The sequence below is a fragment of the Adiantum capillus-veneris genome, chromosome 29 (genome assembly GCF_014529385.1).
Source record: "Adiantum capillus-veneris isolate H3 chromosome 29, ASM1452938v2, whole genome shotgun sequence".
NCBI lineage: Eukaryota > Viridiplantae > Streptophyta > Polypodiopsida > Polypodiales > Pteridaceae > Adiantum > Adiantum capillus-veneris.
In genome coordinates, this window is record NC_140959.1 from 121,749,401 (window position 1) to 121,773,250 (window position 23,850).

General features: G+C 41.2%; 2 protein-coding genes across 4 annotated transcripts in view; both read right to left on the minus strand.

Moving 5' to 3' along the window:
* Window positions 1-368: 368 nt before the first annotated feature.
* Window positions 369-23,850, minus strand: part of GR (glutathione reductase) — a 45,690-nt gene continuing 22,208 nt past the window's right edge. Inside the window, exons 2-11 of one of the 3 annotated variants that reach the window (XM_086505894.1) lie at window positions 6,839-7,064; window positions 5,854-6,132; window positions 5,606-5,782; window positions 3,699-3,752; window positions 3,464-3,612; window positions 3,311-3,374; window positions 3,030-3,200; window positions 2,728-2,871; window positions 680-738; window positions 369-522 (exon numbers count right to left, since the gene is read on the minus strand). In XM_086505894.1, coding sequence (XP_086362020.1) covers window positions 718-738; window positions 2,728-2,871; window positions 3,030-3,200; window positions 3,311-3,374; window positions 3,464-3,612; window positions 3,699-3,752; window positions 5,606-5,782; window positions 5,854-6,132; window positions 6,839-7,064 — 1,285 coding nt within the window. In that variant the 3' untranslated portion in view covers window positions 369-522; window positions 680-717. Of the gene's footprint in view, window positions 523-679; window positions 739-1,851; window positions 2,434-2,529; window positions 2,580-2,727; window positions 2,872-3,029; window positions 3,201-3,310; window positions 3,375-3,463; window positions 3,613-3,698; window positions 3,753-5,605; window positions 5,783-5,853; window positions 6,133-6,838; window positions 7,065-12,942; window positions 13,623-13,713; window positions 13,994-14,084; window positions 14,437-16,163; window positions 16,931-23,850 lie in introns of those variants that run through there. The other 2 variants (XM_086505892.1, XR_015187149.1) reach the window with 2 other exon arrangements.
* On the minus strand, window positions 7,071-12,936 carry LOC147419868 (uncharacterized). Its single transcript, XM_086505895.1, has 2 exons — window positions 12,270-12,936; window positions 7,071-11,571 (listed from the first exon to the last, which is right to left on the minus strand). Exons 1-2 carry the CDS (start codon window positions 12,688-12,690, stop codon window positions 11,141-11,143), a joined length of 852 nt encoding a protein of 283 aa, XP_086362021.1. The 5' UTR covers window positions 12,691-12,936; the 3' UTR covers window positions 7,071-11,140.

Below are 23,850 nucleotides of genomic sequence, written 5' to 3' on the forward strand. Positions count from 1 at the left end.
GACCTTATCATAAGACAAAAATGTCAACGTAACACGCGGTACACTCGTAAATCCCTTCAACAACAAATTTGTTCTCTTGTTTGGTGATGTTGCCCAACTATCCCCAGTTTGTAGTCACGCACGAGAGATTTGTAACACATGCCATATCACAAGCTCATTCCACTTGCTATATGTAACTTTGTACAAAATGTCATGCAGGTTGTAAGACATGCAACGGACCCTGAATTGCTTTAGTTCTTGACCACTATTCGTGAAAGAAAACAAGCCGTAGATGAGATCAATTATACCTTGGGTGCATGTATTATAGATGAAGCGCATGTGCACGACTACATCAACAACTCTACTATGATAATTTGTACTCACAGATCAGACGTCCAACACTATCACCTTGCCTTGAATAAATTGTACAATCAAACTTACAAAAGTTGGAATGAAGACGAACATGAATAACATAAATGTCCTTCAATAGTAGCTCCTAGACCCCAAGTTCAATGAACTAGATTCGATCGCAATTGGCGTACGCTGCATGATCATTGAAAGCATCAAATCGATAATCAATCCAACAAACGGTGCAACAAGCATTGTCGATGCCATAACACAGAATACATGAAGGTACATGTATCATTGTTCTCATTCATTGGACCAAGAATAACTACAAAAGAAGGTAAAACACAAATACCTGCAAAAGAAGAAAGACAACACGCTCGACATCGATCTTCAAAAATGTGAGCCAACATTCTGCACTACCAACCATTCAATGAAAAATTTCTTTTTAAAATACTTTCCGTTTGCAAGAATTTACATGTAGCACATATACTAGAAAAACCATTCATCAATAGACATAGTAGTACAACCCCCATGTAGACATAGTAGTACAACCCCCATGTAACCTCACTTACATATAATCTCAACTGTAACCATCCCTATAATCTATAATCAATGCACTTAAATGTCTCCTCCCATAAACATTATAGCATTTTTCAAATGTATATACCTTTCACGCAACGACACCCTTGCCAAATTAGTCATTCTTGTATTCTATTCAATGCTAGATGCTAAATGTGAATTTGCATATGTCCTAATATATTCTATAGATGCTATATGCAACAAGTCCCACCAAGTTTTACATGAGATTGCGTTGATGAAGGCCAACACTTTATTCAAGCTTTACATGAAGTGCACATAGTGAAAACTACTAGGTTACTCCTACTGGGTCGTTTTTTAAATAAAAACAAGGGCTCGGAATATCCTGCTGAGTGGGTCATACTGCATGCTGATGCAAATTTTTTTTCTGCTTAAAGGCCGCCCTGATATAATTGTACCTTCTACTGAAGGTTGGAGGCTAAATAAGAAATTTTTTCAATTTTTTACAAATGGGCACCCACTACCTACTAGAGTAGGTCTGAGAAAAGCAGTGCCATCAAAAAAATTGGAATGTTAATCTTCTTATCAAAAAAATATCCTTAATTCTTGCCTACAAATCCACATCGTCCAGGACATCGTCTCCTCAAACACCCATGGAAGGTCTGTACCAGTAAATGCTTGTTCTCAATAGTTTAGCTTGTTATGTATTCAGCATGCTTGGACTTGCATATGCATGAAGCCCTCTTGACTTCATCTTGCCAATATATCACCCTTTCCTTTGTAATCGAAATGATGGGAAACTGTGCCACAGGATCCCACAGAGCACAAGACATCCGCTTGGCAACTCGAACTAACAGAAATATTTAAGCGGATCAATACTTTTGCATGGGCAAGAAAGGCTTATCTTTCACTGCAATTGTGCGCAACACTTAATACAACATGTTCAACTAACAGGAAAACTATCCACTTGAAATTGTCAAAAAGAGGTCGGGAAATAAACTAGAAATTATGATTATATCAAGCCTATAAACATAGAACTTCCAATGCACATTGTGTATATTCCACTTATCTTCACACTCGACAAACACTCTAGTTTTATGTCCATGTCCCAATCAGGTGCAAAATCTCCCTTCACCATTTCCATAGGAAATCATAGAGAGCCTGTGTGCTTCCTTGAACCACCACATCATACCTCATGGGTTGCCCGCCTTAAAGTGTTCGGGACCAAGCTAGGCCTCCAATTGCAAATAAATAACTACATTGCAAACCACCTCTTGCATGGCATAACCAAAAGCCGCGCAAGAATTACAGTTTGATCCATAGAAAAAGGCTCCTATTTTCTCCTTTTACAGCCCATACAGACGCACCCATGTAGCGCCTGAAATAAAAAAATTAAGGACTAGCTTGGTCTAAACAACGTGTATCAAAACTATCACAATTTACAATAACTTGGTGCTTCCCATCTGGCATTGCATGTTCTCAAGAAAACTTTGCTCGGTTCTCTATACACTCTCTGCAGGATAGCGATGATGGCATGTCGCAATTCAGCCTTCACTTCAACCATAACATCTGGGCATCTCAAATACAAAGTAATCAAAATTGGCCGATATTCACTCGCAAAAAAGGAGATCATAACCACAACGTCGTGGTTGGACTGGTTTTTACCCTTGTGTGTAGCAATCCAGTATTTCCTAAGTAGTCTTCACTGTCTCAACCTATGCATATATTGACATTAAGAATCAGACAAGAACTATCGGACAAGAATCAGCTAGGTTGACATTAAGAACCTATGCATATGTTGACATTAAGAATTGGACAAGAACTAGCTAGGTTGGTTTAAAAGCCTGGTGGAAAAGAAAGAACCTCTAGGGCTTTCACGTCTTTTTGGCGGACTTTTCGAGTTGGTGTTCGCATGGTCACCAGTTCCTCTGCTGCTGTAGGATGAATGCCCACTGTTGTATCAAACAGAGCTTTTGTGAGCCCAGCCTTCACAGCTAGAGCAACACCCTGGTTTAACAACTAAAATGCTCAGAAAAAAGTGAAGAATGGGGCAACATACAGGCTTTCTAACACATTTGAGCTTTTAAGCAGGCAGATAGAGATTTCACTGAATCTGAAGCTAAAGAGCCTAGTCACTTTGCAAAGAAAGAACATCGATAAACAACCTGTGCAATCTCTGGCGTGTCGTCTCCACACAAATGCGCACCAACGACCTTATCTGTGGATGTGTCAACTATTAATTTCATGAATGTCCTATCAGGAAGACCTGACAAAGTTGCCTTCATTGGTCGAAAGTTAGCTGTGAACACATCAAGGTCTCCATACTCCTCGATTGCCTGTAGATGTTAACAGAAATAAATGTTATCTTTCATCGAACAAACGCAAGAGTTGAGAAGGTTGAATAGCTAACATACAATTGTAAGTACACTAGTGCTCAAAAGCAAACCTGCTCCTCAGTAAGGCCCACAGATCCAACAGGAGGTTGTGTAAAGACCGCCGTGGCAACATTTCTTTTCCAGGACCGGGGAAAAATGTCAGACAATTGAATACAGAGTATCAAAATTTGAGCTACATGTTAAAAGAAACTGTACATCCTTACATATGATCAGGCTTAATATCTTGTCCTCCAAATACAGTTCTAGCAAATGCTCCACCTTCCATTAGCGCAACTGGAGTCAGGTTTATTCTATTTGTGACGTCGCCGACTGCCCATATTGAATCCACACTTGTTTTTGAGTATTCATCAACCTATCATAAATGGAGGTAAATTAAAGTTAAATCAATGGGGTTGACCAAAGTGCATTAATCACATGAAAAGTTTTTTGAATACAGACCACTATGGCACCCTTCTGGTCCAAAACTACACCAGCCTCCTCCAATCCCAGGTTCTGTACACCAAATTCATCAGTAAAAGAGCCAAATGACAAAATAATCATGGGACATCAAGGTAGTCACACCACAGTCAGCTAAAATGACAAATGCTAAAGTAACAGAAAGATTGATAAGGGAAAAACAACGATGCATTCTCAATTCCTTAGAGATAGCAACAAGCTACAATGGTTTGTCTAGAATACTGACGAGATGAGATGGCAACATTATAATTTGTTTCCAAAACTCTTAAGATTGGTGAGAACAAATGGAGAACCATTACTTAAATACATCTCGCTTGCAACAACTGACACAAGTTACTAACTAAGTGTACACATCCACATTTGCTACCACCATAAGTAGAGTACCACTCTCTACGAGGTGTAACACGCAAGGATGCGCTGGAATCTAAGGTCCAATCATGGATAAATTAGTCATCTTTTCTCATTGAGAAGCATGTAGGTAACAAAGAGATACATAGGATATAACCGGCATCACTATTTATGACTACATTGAGCTCTTCAACTTTTGCCGGCCCTTATCCTGTTTTTTGCATTATCACGCTTTTCCTTCTTCTTGTCTTCTTTCCACTGCCAGTAGTGTTTGTTTATGTGCCTTTTGATCTTGCAATAGTAGCACTTAAGTTCTCTCTTGTCTCTAGACATATTGCATTCTCCAGAAGACGCTTTTTTCATAAGACTTTCCCCTAAAATGTTTTTCTATATTTGTCAATAGATCCAAAGCCAAGTCATCAAATATACCTAGATGAATCCAGGATAAGCCCAGATTCACCCTTAAAGGAAAGTGCAAGGTATAGACCCAAGGTAGTCACCCACAAGACAATATAACCATCAGCTCCATCATGCATAGTATTGACTAAATACCACGACGTCCCCACTCACGTCGTCAATGCCCAAATTTGCCCAATAGTGGGTGTAGAACTAGGTACTAACATATGCTCCCAAACACAACACACACCACACGTGCACACACATGAGCATACATCAACACGAAGTTCAACGTACTGAGTTTCTGTCATGACTCCGGAGATCAAGGGCAGACTCAGCCATAATGTAGCCTAGCACTAAAAGAAGCATTAAATCAGAAAAATTAGCACAGAAATGAGGTAGTTGATAGGGCATACGCATCACAAAGATCGAAAGAATTAGCACAATATCAACTGGTCGTAACTGGGACAAAAACTTCACAATGTGAAGTCTGCATGTCCACCATACGGCTACCCTTAAAGGAAAGTGCAAGGTGGTAGTCACCACAAGACAATATAACCATCAGCTCCTTATGGCAGCTCAGAGGTTGTATCGCAACCTCCATACAGTCCACTATTCTTTCATGCCAACTGTAATAGATGTGGTGTCAAACAGCAGTGCAGCAGCTTGTTGATATCATTGCACAGTCCTGCCATGGCTGTTAAATTGATGTGAACACGCAATCCGCTCCACACCCCAATATTTTGAGATAACTTGTGACTCAGCATTACAAAACATATCAGCATATGAATCAATGTTCTTCGTTGAGCCTTTAGTCCATTGAAGGCCATTTATTCTACTTATATCTAGCTTTGTAGATAACATAAAACTTCAAAACTTGCTCGCAAAGATGTGACATTCTAGGTTTGTGCGTTAAACAGTCTAAAATTCAGAAGTAATGGCCAAAGCACACAAACTTGGGCAAAACACTAGAAAGTTAAGCAATCATTAACTGAACCATGTCACTCATAGCCTAACTACACTGCAAGGGCAGAGTCAAGAATTCTAATGATACTGCAAAATTACAATTTCTGCATTCACAGCACACTAACATAACAAAATCAATATAAAAATGAAAAAAACTCGTCATTCAATTAATTTTGTACCTTTGTGTTTGGTCTGCGTCCAGTTCCAAACATTATATGTGAGAAAGAATGTTCAGTGCTTTTGTTTGTCTTTAAAGATAAGGAGCCATCATTGGCCTTCTCAAGGGCAAGCGGGCTCTCCTCAAAATGGAAATTGATCCCTCTTAAAGCCATTTGGTCTGCCAAAAAGTCTCGTATCTGCAAAACAGGTGTGAGGAAAAAGTTTGCAAGAAGTCTATATAACTTAAAACAGATGATGACTCTTGTACCTCTTCATCATAGCCTCTCAGGACCTTTTTCCCACGGATAAAAACGTGAACTTCACTCCCAAGACCATTGAAAATGCTAGCAAACTCTAGGGCAATATAACCACCTCCAACAATACCAATCTTTTCTGGTCGAAAGGGCAAATCCAAGGCTTCGTCTGAAGTGATGGCAAACTCTTTCCCTGGAATATCTGGAATGATCGCGCGGCCCCCCACTGCCAACAGTATATGTTTTGCCGTGTAATGTTTCCCATTTACTTCCACTGTGTGCTTATCAACAATCTAGAAATAGGTTCACATTTTTTTATCAATGAATATCACCTTTCAATGGCAAGAAAAAAATAAAATAATAAATTCTCATAAATAGTTATGGGAAACATAAGGGACATCGCCCAAGCAAAAAAAAAAGTAAATACTCATAAATATTTTTGGGAGACTAAGGGAAAAAAAAGGGGGGGGGGGGGAGTTATCACTAGTACAAAAGCCAGAATCTGTGTTAAAAAGCATGTAGTTGAGAAAAATGGGAAAAGATGAACTCTCCATGTAAATTGTTTTTTTCTTTTTTTTTTAAATAGTATCTTACTAATATCTAAATAACTGATGTTTTAGAGCACTGAAATTTCAATACTTGAATCACTCAAGGTTCACCTTCACATGATGCTGGCCCTCACTAAGTTTTCTTTGTTGCCTGTTAATCTGGTATGTGCCTGTACATATAGCTAAGTTCTTTTCGTTTATCCTAGCTCCAAATCTAGTTTCACTGAAAAAAAGCTTGTTCAACTATTAGCTTTGTCTCATTGTGTGTTCATAATAAGCATCGTGGTTTTTTATGGCATGCTCATGTTGGTACAGAAACCTAAAACAGCAATGATAATGGGGCCTAGTCTACAAGAGAAACAATATATATATCCACCAACAAAAAACTATTAGTAATTACATATTCTCCAAAGGAAGAAACCAAAATATTAGGCAAGTGTTAAGAGACAACCTTGCCTCGACCCTCAATTAATGTCACACCAGCATTTGTGAGGATGTTTTTGTAAACTCCCAACAACCTTCTCAACTCGGCGTTCTTTTGAGCAATAAGTGTAGGCCAATCATGCTTTGGTTCAGTATCAAAAGACCAGCCAAATCCTTGACTTTCTTCAAAATCATGTGAATATTTTGAACCATACACCAGCAATTTTTTTGGTACACAACCTCGAAGCACACAACTGCACAACACCACAAACAAGTTACAAGAGGAAGAGAATGAAAAGCCTAAGGATTTTTAATCACATACCTCAAAGAAAGAATTTACAACACATGACAAACAGCGAAAGAAGGTAGCCTTTTTGAAAAGAATCAAAGAATTAATTCAAAACAAACTTAGATGTAAGGAGGCCTTTCTGTCTATTATAAAGGTCTATACTCTCCCTGATGCTTCTCCTTGTCTCTATTTCTATTGCCCCTTTTTCATTATCTCCCTCTCCATCACCTTACCTCCCTTCTCTCCATTCCTTGGCTTGCGGCTTTAGTAAACACATACTATACTAGCTTTACATAACATGCCCTACGCTTGCAAATATTTTCCATTCTCGATCAGGGGTTAGATGTGAGGATTCTAGGTGCTAATCCTTAATTAAGTACTTAAACTCATGATTAAGACTTAAGAAACTTGAACTGAACTCAGAAACAAGACTTAAAAGAGTCTGTGTTTGATTGATTAAAAGTGTGATACAAGGGCTCCTTATATAGGAGACGAAGAGACATAAATGAAAAGACACGTCTCTTGGTGAAGAGACATGACTTTAGACGTAAAGACACATCCTTTCGGCGAAGAGCTGCAACCATTGGGCGAAGAGTCGCACCCGTAGAGCGAAGGGGTGTGACTAGTCGTCGAAGGAGTGTGGCTTTTGGCGAAGAGACACGTCCTTTGGGCGAAGGGATGTGACCATCCAAGCGCAGGGGTCCTCCTTGGCATGGCACTTCGCATATCTGCAACTAGGAGTAGATGTATTGTTGTTAACATAGTCAGGGTACAGACATGTACCCACTTTGGCACTAGGGATCCTGTTTGATACTGTGAATTTAGGCTGGTACTATGCAATGTACAGAATTTGGTACTAGGGATACTGTTTGATACTATTAATTTAGGCTGGTACTATGCAATGTACAGGATTTGGTACTAGGGATCCTTTTTGGTACTATGAATTCAAGCTAGTACTATGCAATGTACAAGATTTGGTACTAGGGATCCTTTTTGGTACTATGAATTCAAGCTAGTACTATGCAATGTATAGTATTTGGTACTAATGATCCTTTTGGGTACTATGAATTTAGGCTGGTACCATGCAATGTAGAGAATTTGGTATTGGGGATCATGTTTGGTACTATGAATTCATGCTGGTACCATGCAATGTATAGAATTTGGTATTAGGGATCCTGTTTGGTACTAGGTTTGGTACTATGAATTCAGGCTGGTACCATGCAACGTACAGAATTTGGTACTAGAGATCTGCTTGGTACTATGAACTCAGGCTAGTACCATGCAATGTCCGAAAATTGGTGCTAGGGATCCTGTTTGGTACTCTGAATTCAGGCTGGTACCATGCAATGTACAGAATTTGATAGTAGGGACCCTGTTTTGTACTATGGATTCGGTTGGTACTATGCAATGTACATAATTTGGTACTATGGACGCTGCTTGGTCCTATGAATACAGGCTGGTTCTATGCAATGTACAGAAATGTACCCACTTTGGTAGTTTGGTACTATCAATCCAGTTCGGTGCTTTTCTGCACTTAATTTGGTACTGTAGCCTGAAATCTGGCAATACAGTGCCAAATTTGGTATTTTAGAATGAGTTGGTGGTTTACATTGTTAATTTTGGTACTGTAAACTACTTTGGTGCTTTGCTGTTTTATAGTAATATTCTGAGCTCTAATGTGGATCAAATTTTGTATGTAGGTGGAGCTCTACAGAAGATTCAAAAGCACGTATCCTGCGGTGGAGTTGTCACTTAGGTCCTTTAACACACTCAAGCCATTCTTTGTCCAAAAATTAAAGAAGCGCTATACTTGCTGCTGTATTTACCATATCCAGATGGTATACTTCAGGGATGCTTTCAATCAAATGCGCCAGAACAAGTTTGGACATCACGCAAAGGAACATCCATGTACATGCTCCATTTGTGGCACACAGTGTGAAGTAGGTGAGTTCTGCAAACCAGGCAGTTTTTCAGCACATAAGTATCTTGCTGGATTTCATATTGTGCCCTCGCCCTAAGGATCATGAATATCATGCACAGAGATGCTTGCTGAGAGAGTGCCCTAGATGTGGTGTAAGGAAGTTGTCATTCTGCCCAGACGAGATTGCAGCAGATAGCAGGGAGGTGATTGTTAAGAAATTTAAGGATGTGGGTATTGGACAGGTTAATGTTGAAGGAAACGAGAAGCAGAGAAAGGAGTTAGTCGTGGAAAGGATAAAAAGTGCAACTTTCATTCATCTTTTTTTCAGATCATCTGAAAAGCTTTGTCAAGCGGCAAGCCCAGCAATTTAAAGACTGCTTGCTAAAGTTTCCAAGCGACGTTGTGGTTTCTGTTGTTGATTTTGCAGAGAATTACAGCTTTAAAGTGCAGAATGAAATTCAGTCCATGCGTCAACACAGGTCACAATACTGGTGCACATCTCTTATATCAGAAATGCAGTAGGAGCCATTGAGAAGACTCTGCATTTTTACATATCAGACGATAAGCTCCATGACACGCTCTTTGTTCAGCATTGTTTTCTCTTGCATGACACTTGGATGAAACAACAAGGACAATGTTTCCGTTATCATTGGGTTTAGTCAGATGGTACCCCTTCACAGTTCAAGGCACGACGACCATACTATTTTGTAGCAAGGTATTATCAGTTGACAGGATTGCATATGATGCACAACTTCTCCACTTCAGGTCATGGAAAAAAAGGAGAGCATGATGATGCAGGTGCTGTTATCAAGAGAACCTTGACGCATGAGGAGCTAAAGCCCGATGGCTGGCCCATGAAGTGTGCGGCTGGTCAATTTTCTAAACGCGAGGTTTAACACAGCGAGGGAAGGTGGGGGTGCCAGCACCAGAAGGGTCTTCTGGTTGGTTTCATCGAATGATGTGTTGCGTTCTCCACTATGGGACTGCAAACCAATTGCAGGGTCTCACTCATTCCATTGTGTTGACGGCTACTCAACACACAATCCATGTGATGTGCGTTTTCGGACGCTGTCTTGCTTTTGTGATCCTTCATGGGCAATGGAGGAGATGCAATAATAAACATCGCACTGAAGAATGGCAATATCTCTCAATTGAGCCATTGACAGAGTCTGTACAAGTAGGTAGTGATGAGGACGAGGATGATGAGAACTACAATGATCTGCTTTCCTCCCAAGTGAGTGTGGATTTAACCATGCCTATGTATGAAGGAGACCCTAAGGTGCTGAGCCAAATACTGTCCATTGGGGATAACTTTGCAATGAAAGCAACCGAGGAGAAAGAGGACTTCTACCTTCTAAAGTGCACCAAAACCATGTACCAGGCACCAAGAGTACTGAAGGACCTTTGGCATAACAAGATCGTAAAGGGTGGAATTCTAATTGAGGGTTTGTACTATGCCCTGGTTGAGGGCAAAGTTGATACTTATACCCTATTGAATGAGAAACCACCGGTCATGATCTACTCCCATCTTGTTAGAGCCATACGGTTCCCCATGGAGGTCATACCGGGCCTGCATAACCATTTTAAACTATCCTCAGAGATATATGAAAATATCTACAACAGTATGCCATATGACGAAGGGAGTGACCACGAGGGGAGCCATACAGAGTAAACCCCAACTACAAGTCTAGCCACTGGCAGCAACAGTTGTAATTCTCTTGAATAGAATCTTACTTGTGATAAGTAGTGTGTACTTGCTAATTTGTTTTCAGCTGACTCTTGTAGTACTAAATTTGATAGCCAGACTGCCTAACCCTTGTTTGATAGCAGGATACTTTAATATGGTTGAAAATATCTTAGGCAGGTGCAAGAATCCGGGTTTAGTTATCAATGGGACAGAAATTAAAGTGGGAAGAAGTAATCAATGCTCGTGGGTTATTTGACATTTCTGCTGATTCAGGCTTTACATGCAAATAGCAACAAAAAAATTACCAAAGAAGTGGCAAGAAAAAGATCATGTGCAGAAAAATTAAGTGCATGTGTAAAACTTTTGCAGACGAAGGTTCATGCCCAGCAATAATTTCTTATCACACGAAAATGCCAGTCTTTTACAGAATCTTTTACACATCAGGGGGGTCAAACCGGTACGAGTACCCTTCCAAAGATACAAAGTAGTCAGCAACATACAGGGAGATGTCGTCCTCTACATCAAACAGGGGTGTGCGCCGGCTATAAGCGGTGGGGAACTTCTCATCTAGCCATCTTGTGATCCATGGCAGAATGACATCCATGAGATACTTCGGCTTGTTCTGATCGTAATATTTTGGCTCATATGTCCGAATGCAGCAACACGACTCATAATCGTTCTTCAATGATTTGTATCTTGTGTCGTCCACAAGGAGCGTGCTGGCTTCTTTAAATTGAGGATGCTTGCGCCAAACTGTTCGCAGGAGCTTCAGGAAAATGGGCTTGTCGCCGAACTGCCCCAAACGGCCTGCCACATCCTTCATAGAGGAAGCCCATTTTTCACAATGGGACTGGTCAAAATTATCTGTGTCAAGTAAACTACGTTGTTAGAGCAGGTATACAAAGTCTGAAAAACAACAAGTTCTGTACATAACAGTACCAAAGCACCAAAGCACCAAAGTACCAAAAATACCAAAGAACTTAATCACCAAAGTCTGAAAAACAGCAAGTTCTGTACATAACAGTACCAAAGTACCAAAGGACTTAAATCACCAAAAAAAGAAAAACAACAAGTTTTGTACATATCAATACCAAAGTACCAAAGTACCAAAGGACTTAAATCACCACAGTTTGAAAAACAGCAAGTTCTGTACATAACAATACCAAAGTACCAAAGGACTTAAATCACCAAAAAAAGAAAAACAGCAAGTTCTGTACATAACAGTACCAAAGTAAGCTGTGCAAATAGTACCAGGTTGTATGGATAGTATCAAGTTGTGCAAACAGTACCAAATGTACCAAAGGACCAAAATGAATAAAAATAACCAAAAAGAACCAAAAGAAACAAATAGTACCCAATTGTGCAAACAGCACCAAATTGTGCTAACATTACCAAAATTGTGTGGACAATATCAATTTGTACAAACAGTACCAAATCCTATACACGATAGTACCAAATAGTACAAAAAGAACCAATAGTACTAGAATATGTACAAATCACTAGCAAAGGTAGATACAGTACCAAAATCAACCAAACCAGTTTGGAAGTTAAGGGATTCATACCTAAAAAGAGACTTTGCATCTTCACCAACTTAGGGAAGCAAACATGCAGTATGGTCATCAGATTGTGTCTTTGGCTGCAGGACCAAAGCATCACGTCGCATCGCCTCCTCAGGCTAAGGATGAAATCCTCCGCATTTGGTCTGACCACGCAGTATTTGTGCCAGGAGACCTGCACGCATCGGGACTTACATCCCTCTGGAAATGGGATTTTCCACAAATCTTCGGGTTCTTCATGACAATCCCTCAACAGAACTCCATTCACATCCAGAATGACAAGGCGCTTAGTGCTCGCCTTTACGTCCAGCGGCATTGATGTATCCGGTCGCTTTTCATTCAACCACCACCTGTCCCTCACTGAAGTACCACGAAACAAAATGAGTAAAGGAACACCCAACCTTTTGGCAATAGAAAGTGTAGACATTTAGCACCATTAAAGGTTACCAATTGTTGACAGCATGACATAACAAGAATCGGACACATTAACATCTGACTAACATGACACCAAACATTGACAAACGCAAAATGGGATCGTATTTCATGATAAGCCAGAAGCAAGTAAATGTTGTTAAATAGCTAATTCTTGGAGGTTCGCGGCTTGAGACCACGACCTTTGGGACGCCTTTACATTTCATAAGAAAGAGTTCGGAGAGTGTGGCACAGTCAATGTTATAACCTGTTTCTAAGGTTGTCGCCTGTCCCGCACCTTCATCCTCCTCCATGGCTTTCGTCTCCTTTGCAAAATATGTGCCTCCTCCGTGCCATACTCCTTCGCAGCCTCCTTCGCACCCTCGGCAGGTTCCGCCTCTTTCGCACTGTCAGCAAGTTCCACCTCACTCTTTGCCTGCTGCCTCGTCTTTCTGCCTGCCTTCTCCTCTACATACTTTGGAGTTGCATCCAAACACTCGGCTGCCGAGGGAACTTCCACTTCCACCTCCTCATCAGCCTGAATTTCTGCATTGTTTTTCTTGCCTAGCTCTATCTCTATGTCATCAACTTCCTCAATCGATTCGCTTTCCTGTTTATCCTTCTCCTACACTTCAGTTTTCAGTTTAGCTTCTGCCATACCAGAGCCCACACCAGCCTCAAGACCCTTTCCCTTCCACTGTGCTGGCATTAGGGCCTTGCAGGCTTCGGCTTTAGTGTTATCTTCCTCTAAACTGGAGTCTAGAGCAGGCTCACCCTTTTTGCCTTCCATCGTGTTGGCACCAATGTCATGCAGTACTTCATGCACTGACTTATAAGGATCTTCCTGGAACATGTGATTGGCATCTGATTTGCCGTATCCATGAAGATCCTTCCGATCTACAGGGGTGTTGGTGTTGTCATGGGTGTCCGCACCGAAAGATCCTCTCCCTACATATACACAAAGATGAAAGAGAAGATTAGATCATAAATTCAACTGATATTATAAGCATGTAGTGTCCAACACAAACACCCCACTTACTCTTCAATAATGACCTCCCTGAAATCCAGGCCTTTGCCTCCGAAGGGATTGCAACTGATATTATAAGCATGTAGTGTCCAACATGTGGAGTCTAGAGCAGGCTCACCCTTTTTGCCTTCCATCGTGTTGGCACCAATGTCATGCAGTACTTCATGCACTGACTTATAAGGATCTTCCTGGAACATGTGATTGGCATCTGATTTGCCGTATCCATGAAGATCCTTCCGATCTACAGGGGTGTTGGTGTTGTCATGGGTGTCCGCACCGAAAGATCCTCTCCCTACATATACACAAAGATGAAAGAGAAGATTAGATCATAAATTCAACTGATATTATAAGCATGTAGTGTCCAACACAAACACCCCACTTACTCTTCAATAATGACCTCCCTGAAATCCAGGCCTTTGCCTCCGAAGGGATTGCAATGTTGCAAAGTGCCTTCACGCACGTATCTTCCATTCTCAATACACCTACAAAACACTGTGGATCGTATTGATGCCTGTAGGGAAGCATGAAGGTACCAACCACGTAAGAAGCCTCCAAAGCCTCCCCACAGGCAACACAAGAACCAAACACATGTATTGTGTTTTCAGGGTCCACAACATGAGGCCTTGGAGTCAATGTGTGAGTCATCCCTCTCTTCACATCAACAGAGAGCTTGCTTACAAATTCGTACTGGTCTTGGGTTTCCAGGGACTCGTTGTAGAGCCTGGCATACTCTCTCTGCAAAACAGAATGCTCTCGTAATTTACTTACCAAAACAACCAAGATGCATGGAAGAACACATGCAATAGCAAAAAATTATTCAAAGAGTACCAAAATAGAACAAAACAGTACCCAACAAGCACCAAAACAGTACCAAAATGGACTGCTAGCAAGCAATAACACATGCAGTACAAAAATATTATTGCAACAGTTACAAAATAGAACCAAGACAGTACCAAATCAAACAATTAGCAAAGAAAACATTATTAGAAGAAAATACCAATGTAGTATCAAGGTACTAGAAATACCAGAAGTACCAAAAGTACCAAAAGTTTCAGCAGTACCAGAGCAGTTTCAAGCACCAAAAGTACTCAAGTCATACTCAACATTACAGTATAAGACAGTAACTAGAAAGTACCAAAATAAGTAATCAGACTACCCAAAGAGCATAGAGTACCAAGGATTGTGCCACATAGCACCCAAGGCAAATCTGTAAACTATATGAGTACCAAAATTCTCAAGGCAGTGCCAAAATGGTCAAAGAGAGAACCAAATAAAATAAATAAGCACAAAAGGTTACAAGGAAAGTACCGAAAGTACCAAAATAGGTTGAAGTACCAAATGTTTCAACAGTACCAAATCAGTATCAAGCACCAAAAGTACCCAAGTCATACTCACCATTACAGTATAAAACTGTAACTAGAAAGTACCAAAATAAGTAATCAGACTACCCAATGAACAGATAAGCACCCAGAGTACCAAAGATTGTGCCACATAGCACCCAAGGCAAATCTATAGACTAGATGAGTACCAAAAATTCTAAAGGCAGTACCAAAATGGTCAAAGAGAGAACCAAATAAAATAAAGAAGCACAAAAGGTTACAAGGGAAGTAGCAAAATAGGTTGAAGTACCAAATGTTTCAAGAGTACCAAAGCAGTATCAAACACCAAAAGTACCCAAGTCAAACTCAACATTACAATATAAGACTGTAACTAGAAAGTTCCAAAATAAGTAATAAGAGTACCCAATGAACAGAAAAGCACCCAGAGTACCAAAGATTGTGCTACATAGCACCCAAGACAAAATCTGTAAACTATATGAGTACCAAAAATTCTCAAGCCAATACCAGAATGATCGAAGAGAGAACCAATTAAAATAACTAAGCATCAAAAGGTTACAAGGGAAGTACGAACATAGCAGTTAGTGTTCGATTAAATACCCAAATCAGTTTAAAAAGTACCAAAACAGTCCAAAAATAAGCAAATCACTTTCAAAAAAAAACTGGAAAGTACCAAGACATTTAAAGAAGATACCAAAGCACTAAGCAGCATGTACCATAGCAGTCCCAAAATAGAATTGAAAAAGACCAAATGATCAGAAAAGCACCAAAAGTACCATGGATTGTGCCATTATAGAATCCAAAACAAAACAAATAGTACCGTGTAAGACTCAAAAATTAGAACAAGGAAGTACCAATATAGTAGCAAGTAGTTCAAATGAGTACCAAATGAAATGAAGCAGCATCATCAAGTACTAAGGTAAGTTCCAACACTGCCCTTAGTGTTAAATAAAAGTACCAAAACAATTAGAGAGAGTACCAAACCAGTCCAAGATAGTACTAAAACCCATAAAAATGTCAGCAAATAAACCAGTCAAGAAGTGAAACATGCCAAATCACCAAACCTTGTGCAGAATAAAAACTTTCAACAGTCGTACACAATACAATAAGCCAGAAATGCAATACCTCCTGCTGTTCAACCTCAGCTTGGAGCTTCTTGATATTTTCGGAAACCCCGTGCCATCGTAGCAAGCTTTTCGCCACGCCCTCTTTACCCTCATATACCAGTAGCTGGTCCTTGTTTGCTTGAATAGAGGCCTTCAGGTCTGTTAGTTTTGATGACCCTAGATGTGACACCTGCTTTTGGAGTCTTTGGAGCAATGCCTCTAAGTCAGGTAGGTAGTCAGCCACTGCCCCTCTGACACCTTGCTCTGGTTCTGTGCAAATATTGCTGCCACTTTGAGTCATGCGGACCTTCTTAACTGACTGCGGGACAGTTCCATGGGAGGAAGCATTTTGCTTCCTCCATGTCTCAACTTTATGGTCAAGAAGGCCAATCCTAAATGATATCATCTGCAACACTCCTTCCCCAAACCGGGCCCATGCTATTCTATGCCCTGTTGGGTCTTTTCTCGCTGCATCACATTTCTTGAACGCATAACCCTTAGCAAATTTGGTGATCAGTTCACCGCATGAAGGGGGTCCCTGATAAACTTTGGAGAATAGAAATTTGCAGTCATCCACCAGATGTGGCTGCAAATGATTTAAATAAATTTTGTTGTTCTTTTGGAACTTGTACTTGAAAACAGATAACCACTGCTCGGATGGCAAGTCCTCATCAGTCAGGTCCTTAGGGAGTTTGCCTTCTAGACTAAGGCCATACTCCTCATGCACGTCCTCTGCTGTATAATAGAACCTGGTTTGTTGAGGGTACTCCTCCATTTTATTCTTACCTGAAATGTCAAACAAATCAGAAATTATTGTGAAACAAATCCAAAGTACCACATTTGTTACTGTACATGTAATAACTAATAACTAATGTGTTTACAATATGATTTATCCATACTCTATTTCCACAAAACTTCAGCAATAGTCTGCAATAACTTCAGTTTTAATCCTTAGCATATGATATACAAAGCTCTAACATAAAGCAAGGAAACTATAGAATCATGTACATTGTCTCAGCTAAACCTTTCTATCCACAAACATTGAAGCTCCACAACCACTTTTCTAGAATATCCTAGAAAAATACACTTAATACTATAGAGCAAGCTGGATAATTAGCATGGTCCAAGTCAATTTTCTAATTTTTCTCTCATATGCATATGGATTACAAATGCGATGCTCCAAGGTATCAAATTTTACACTGAACATTTAAATTCAAAGTTTTACACCATCTAATTAACACAAGCCTGATTCCAATGAATAGCTTACCACGTCTTGACTTGTTGGCAGATTTTGATTCATCCTCATCGACACGGTGTGAGGTCCGTTCGGAGTCGATTTCAGAAGCCTTGAACTGTTTTGCACTAACCCTTGTGTTGGGACTGCTTTTGTTCTCCAGCTCTGTTTGTTGAGAGGCGGGGGTGGAAGAACCTTTGTTGTTGCTTCTCCCATGGGTGGGCATTCCCTCCTTGGCCTTCTCTTTCTGTTTGCATGTTGAAGGTGACGCTCTGCTCGCAGCAGCTCCCTTGGCCTTTGGGGTCCTCATGGTGGGAGAACTCACACGATAGCAGCTCTGCTACAATGCTGAGAGAGAGAGAGAGAGAGCAGCTCTGCTACGAGTCTGAGGGGGGAGAGAGAGAGCCCAAGCGCTGGCAAAAAGCGCTCAATTCAAACAAACGCCACTAAATTTACTAATTACACCACTACTCTCACACGGGCTGGCCCATTGTGAAACTGCACGACTTGTATTTTTGAGATACAATTATAGCTAAAATATACAAATTCCAAAACTTTTGGGCTTCAAAACTTTCCCTCCAAAGAACCAAACAGGTGGAAAAAAAATTGGCCCTTTTTTTGTACCACCATCCTTTGCTTTCAGCGTAGTTTTAATCTTTGGAGAGGATTTTGGCTTGAGACTGTAATCATCTTCCAATAATGAATCCCAAAATTCTTCAGAATCATCTTCTGGAACTGTAACTTCATAACTTGTAATTGGCATATCATCATCCACTAAAGAATCAAAGAAAGCATAATCGTCTTCAGACTCGGAATCTGCAACTATATCTTTATCTTTGTCTTCATCAATTGATTCAAGAGAAGTTAATGAATTCAAAAATTCATCAATAATAATATCTGCATCTGCATCGGAAATCCTATTCTCTTCATAATCCATTGTATCATGTCGCTTGACTAGTACACGTGAGGCTTGAATCACTCTTTCCGCATGAGAAAGCCCGTGTAAAGTCAATTCACGTCCATCTTTGAACAAATTGATAGTATGTCCTCGAAAGCTAATTGCTGGATCATATTGAAATAACCAATGCTGACCAAGAATCATGCCGTAATAAGATAAAGGCATGATTTCAAAATCCAGTTGATCTGCATAAGTTTGAATCTCAAACTACAATTGTCGAACTGTCTGATCACAAGTCAAAATTGATCCATCTGCTAATTCCACATCATATAAGTGAGATGTCTTCTGAGTTGATAAGCCAAGCTGTTAAACTATCTAAGTGCTGACGAAATTATTCGAGCATCCGCTGTCCACCAAAATATTGATGGAGCGACCATTGAGTAGTCCAAGAAGGCTCAAAACTTGCTTCGAGAGAGGCTCCAAAACTGAAGAATTGCACTGAGCATGCTTTATAAGAATACTCGTATCCTCTGAGACACGAATCGTATTGACCACAGATTTTCCTTTATCCTTAGCAAAATCTGGTTGTTCAAAATTCGATGATGTTTCCGCGTTGGAATTTCTTTTCGAATTAGACGGATTTGGTCTCTTTGGACATACCATCTATGGTCACCACTGCAAATTGTACATAATCCTTCCTTCTTTGAAGTCGAAGATCCATTTGACGAAGAGCCTTGTTGAGTATTGGAATGCCGATCTTGAGAAAAATCACGTTCTTTACCTCGATCAAGTGGAGGAACATCTGCTTTCAAATTGTCAATCTTGAGAATAGAACCTTGAAGTTGAATAAGGTTGCGTTGCTTGTTGTCTGAATTGAGACTGATGTTGCCAACTTTGGCTATAGTTGTCTCTCCGATTGCGCTGTGAAAAGCGAGCGCTATTTGAAGATCTGTTACCAGTGAGAAAATTCCGTGTAGGGCGTCAATTATCGCCAAGACGCTCCACATAGGCAATTGCAACATCCAAGGTGGTAGGGTTGTATTTGTGCACATCATCCTTCAGATTGGGTTCGAGTCCGTCGATAAAGCTGTGAAGTTTATCAGAGGGACTAAGGGTCTCTATCTCCAGAGTTAGCCGTTGGAACTCTGTGATGTACGCGGCCAAGGAACCTGTCTGGCTCAGGCGGCGAAGAGAGGACCAGGCATGAAAATCCGCATTGGCAGGTTCGAACGCCTTGCGAATAGCACGCTGGAATTTATTCAAGTTTACCATCAGCAACCCGTCATTGCCACCAAAGAAATGTTGTCTTTGAGCAGAGAACTAGCAAGTGCAACTTTTTTACTCTCGACTAAGTCCGTGTTCGATAAGTAAATCTCCATTTTGAACAGCCATTAATCCATCACACGCTTGTCGCGGCGACCAGTGTACGGTTCCGGCAGTTTAACATCAAGCTTCTTCTTCTGTGCAGCATTAAAAAATTTATAAAGTAATTGAAGTTCGCGATTGTCTACCTCTTCAGTTGAATCTGGTTCGTTGGGTTCATCCACTGAAGCTTCGGAAGAAGGTGTCGGATCAGCATGTGTAGTCCGAGAAGCAACAAGTCGAATTCGAGAAGTGTTTTCCGTGTGCATCTCATCCAAGCGAGTGTGAAGTGATGCGAGGCTTATAGAAAGTGTGGCCATCTGCTCCTTGATAAGAGTAAGGGCATCGTCAGATTGACTACCTCCATCCTGAGAATTTGGCATGGTATTCGAAACGAGTTCCGACTCTAGAGTATCCGGGATAATGATCTATTCACGTTCCTACATAACCTCTTCAGGAATCTCGTTCATGTACGAGAGGTAGGAAACTGTCTGTGGCGTCCGTCAACCATAGAACGGGTGGGGGAGTACGTGTGCGAGTGCCAGCGCTAAGGGGAGGAGCGTGGGCGTAAGAAGAAACCTCCAAGAATCTCAATACCAAGAACAAGTTGCCTGATGGCTGAAGACTCTTATTTGTTTTAATGTAAGTTTCTTTTAATGTATTTGTTTTAATGTGGTTTCACATGGGGCTTAATTTAGGGGCTGGTCCGTCATTGTAAATTATTAAAATTGAGGTTTATGTATAATTGAAATGCCTTGCGCTGCTGGTCTTTCTTACGTAAAAAAATAAGCCAGCGAAGAAGTGCAGCGTTTCAGCCAGCGCTTCAGCCCAGCGTTTCCAGCAATTCAGCGCATGTGCAAAGAGGCAGATCACGGGGGGAAGGGGTGCGGCGTGAGTGAAGGGGTGCCCATGCCCTTTCATGAAGAGGGGCGCCCGTTGAGGTGCAGCAGCCAACGAAATTTCAGCATACTCAGCCCAGCGTTTGCAGCATAAGCATACTCAGCCTTGGCAGGAATTGGAAAAGGATGCACAAACGGGCATTTCCAAGGGGTGCGAGCATTGGGAAGAGGTGGCAGCCTGCCGGCGTGGTACCCTTTCGCATGAAGGGGTGCAACCACGGGTTCGAAGGGGTACTACCCGAGGAAAGGGCGCTCGAAGAGGCTCCAGCAGAAGTTGTCCCGAAAGTCACCGGGTACGCCACACACTCACACACACTGCTGTCCCGTTCTGTTTATCCTGCTTTTATATGTGTAGAGTTGGCGAAGAAGTTGAATTCCATCTTTCTTCTGCTTCCATGCAACTCCGGGAAAAGGGGGGGGAAGAGGGTAGCAACGAGGGTGAGAGGCTCACAATCTTCGGGTCCCGGGAAAAAATTTGCTCTAAATACCACTGTGAAGATTCCAGATGCTAATCTTTAATTAAGTACTTAAACTCATGATTAAGACTTAAGAAACTTGAACTGAACTCAGAAACAAGACTTAGAAGAGTCTGTGTTTGATTGATTGAAAGTGTGATACAAGGGCTCCTTATATAGGAGACGAAGAGACATAAATGAAAAGACACGTCTCTTGGTGAAGAGACATGACTTTAGACGTAAAGACACATCCTTTCGGCGAAGAGCTGCAACCATTGGGCGAAGAGTCGCACCCGTAGAGCGAAGGGGTGTGACTAGTCGTCGAAGGAGTGTGGCTTTTGGCGAAGAGACACGTCCTTTGGGTGAAGGGGTGTGACCATCCAAGCGCAGGGATCCTCCTTGGCATGGCACTTCGCGTATCCATAGCAACCACGGTACGGGACGGGACGTTTAATACGCGGTGTACAATACCGGAACTAGACGTATTTTTGAGAATCAAAAATAAAATACGTCAACTTTTTTAGATATGATACTTTAATGAGGACAAATGAAGCGGGTCATGCACCTCCTCAATGACTCTTCAATGTTTAATCATAGCGTACATAAACAAGCACCATGAATCTCTAAACCACACTTGATCAACTAGCAAAAGACATTAGAATAGAATATGTTTTGAGCAAAAAAAATGCTAGAATAGAAAACGTTATGAGACGTACTATACGTTTCAATACGGGACGTCCCGTATTCTAAATAAAGTACGCGTATTATAGCTGTTATGCGCATACTAGGAGTAGATGTATTGTTGTTAACATAGTCACAATCGTGACATTAGATAGCTGCAGCAGCAGGATGAGTTTTCGACTCAGGGTCTTTTCAAAATCAAAGAAATTGTTTCAGCAGTTTACAATGACATTCTCTCTACAGGAAAGCCCGCGCAGAGACAAAAGTCTTATCGAAATGAGCTATGGAGGTATGTGAGACGGGGTATTACAGGAGACATGCAAATGGACTTGCAGAGTCCGTTCCGTTCTCAGAGGTTTACAATGAATCAAAAGTTTCAGCTGTTTACAATGACATTCTCTCTACAGAAAAGCCCGCACAGGCACACAAGTCTTATCAGAATGAGCTATGGAGGTATGTGAGACACGGTATTACAGCAAACATGCAGATGGACTTGCAGAGTCCTGTTGGATGCATTGCAAGCCTTGTCACTCAATGATAGAGTTTCCCTGGAGAGGATGGCCTTACTCTAGCTTTTTTCATGTACTATTGGGAGCTTTTGGGTCCTGATTTGCAGCGAGTTTTTCAGCATGTGATGGATTCGGGTGTGATGCCTCAGAGTTAGCAAAAGCACTGATTGTAATAGGCTTGGACACTCCAAGCAAGAAATCTAAAGCAACACATATGAGAAACTGGACAACAAACTTGGAGAGAGAGAGAGAGAGAGAGAGAGAGAGAGAGAGAGAGAGAGTCGACACGGAATGGCATGATGAGCACGCGGCAGTGTGTGCAAGTGATAGAGCACGCGAAGAAGTGCAGGGCTTGAGCTTTGGAGTGGGGCGAAGACTTGCAGAGCAGGGAACGCTAGGGAACGAAGAGAGAGAGAGAGAGAGAGAGAGAGAGAGAGAGAGAGAGAGAGAGCGCACTATTTTTCAAGGGGAAGAATGAGTGAGTTAATTTGGGCTCCTCACTTCCCTTTATTATAAATATAGGATCAATTTAAAGTTAGTAGCCAAGTTCACATTTAAGTTCAATGTGAACTTGGCCAAAGGTTAATAACCTTTAAAACTATACACAAAGGGGGCCATTTGGGCCTTTAACCCAACAACCTCCCACTTAAAGGCATAAATAGCGCCCTTAAGCTACGTGACTCCCACCAACTGTATGCATAGCTGATGTTGTGCTTTGGATAAGCACTTAGTGAGAGCATCTACTGGATTTTGTGATGTATGGACTTTAACCAATGTAATAAGGCCATCCTCAAGTACTTCTCGAATGAAGTGATACCGCACATCAATATGCTTTGTGCGTGCATGAAACATGGCATTCTTTGCCAGACATATGGCACTCTGGCTATCACAACCAAGTATAGGTGCCTTGGGAGGCAAACCAAACTCACTGCATAGACGTGCTAACCAAATAGCTTCTTTAGAAGCCTCAGTGGCTGAAATATATTCAGCCTCTGTAGTAGACAACGCAACGATCTTTTGCAATCTAGAACACCATGAAACAGCACCTCCCGCAAGAGTAAACACATAGCCACTTGTGGATTTCCGTGTGTCCACATCACCAGCCATGTCAGAGTCACAAATCCCTTCAACTCAAATGGTACTTTACCATAGCAGAGGCATTTGTTTTTAGTCCCTTTCAAGTACCTCATAATGGACTTTACTGCATCCCAATGCAACCTGCCTGGATTAGCCATAAAACGGCTCACAACTCCCACTGCATGGGCTATGCCAGGCCTAGTAGCAACCATAGCATACATAAGTGAACCACAAGCTGAAGCGTAAGGCACACTTTGCATGTCATTGGCTTCTTCCTTTGACTTGGGACAATCGTCCTTGGAAATTTTCACATATGGCTGTAATGGCACGCCAAGAGGCTTTGCTTCAGCCATGTTAAATCTGTCCAGCACCTTTTCAATGTACTTTTCTTGCGACAAATACAATATGCGTTGGTCCCTTTGCCTTCTAACACGCACTCCAAGTATATGTTCAGTTGTCCCAAGGTCTTTCATTGAAAATGTAGATTTCAGTTGCCCTTTAAGAGCATCAACAGTGCTTCTTTTCTTTGCAGTTATCAACATATCATCCACATAGAGCACAAGAATGATAGGGCTGCCATCCTCATCATGT

Excerpts from the sequence above, each read along its gene's own strand:
- LOC147419868 (XM_086505895.1), bottom strand. The coding sequence starts at position 12,690 with ATGTCTACACTTTCTATTGCCAAAAGGTTGGGTGTTCCTTTACTCATT. Across the intron at positions 11,572-12,269 it reads GATGCAAAGTCTCTTTTTAG|ATAATTTTGACCAGTCCCAT; the intron begins GTATGAATCCCT and ends TACTTGACACAG.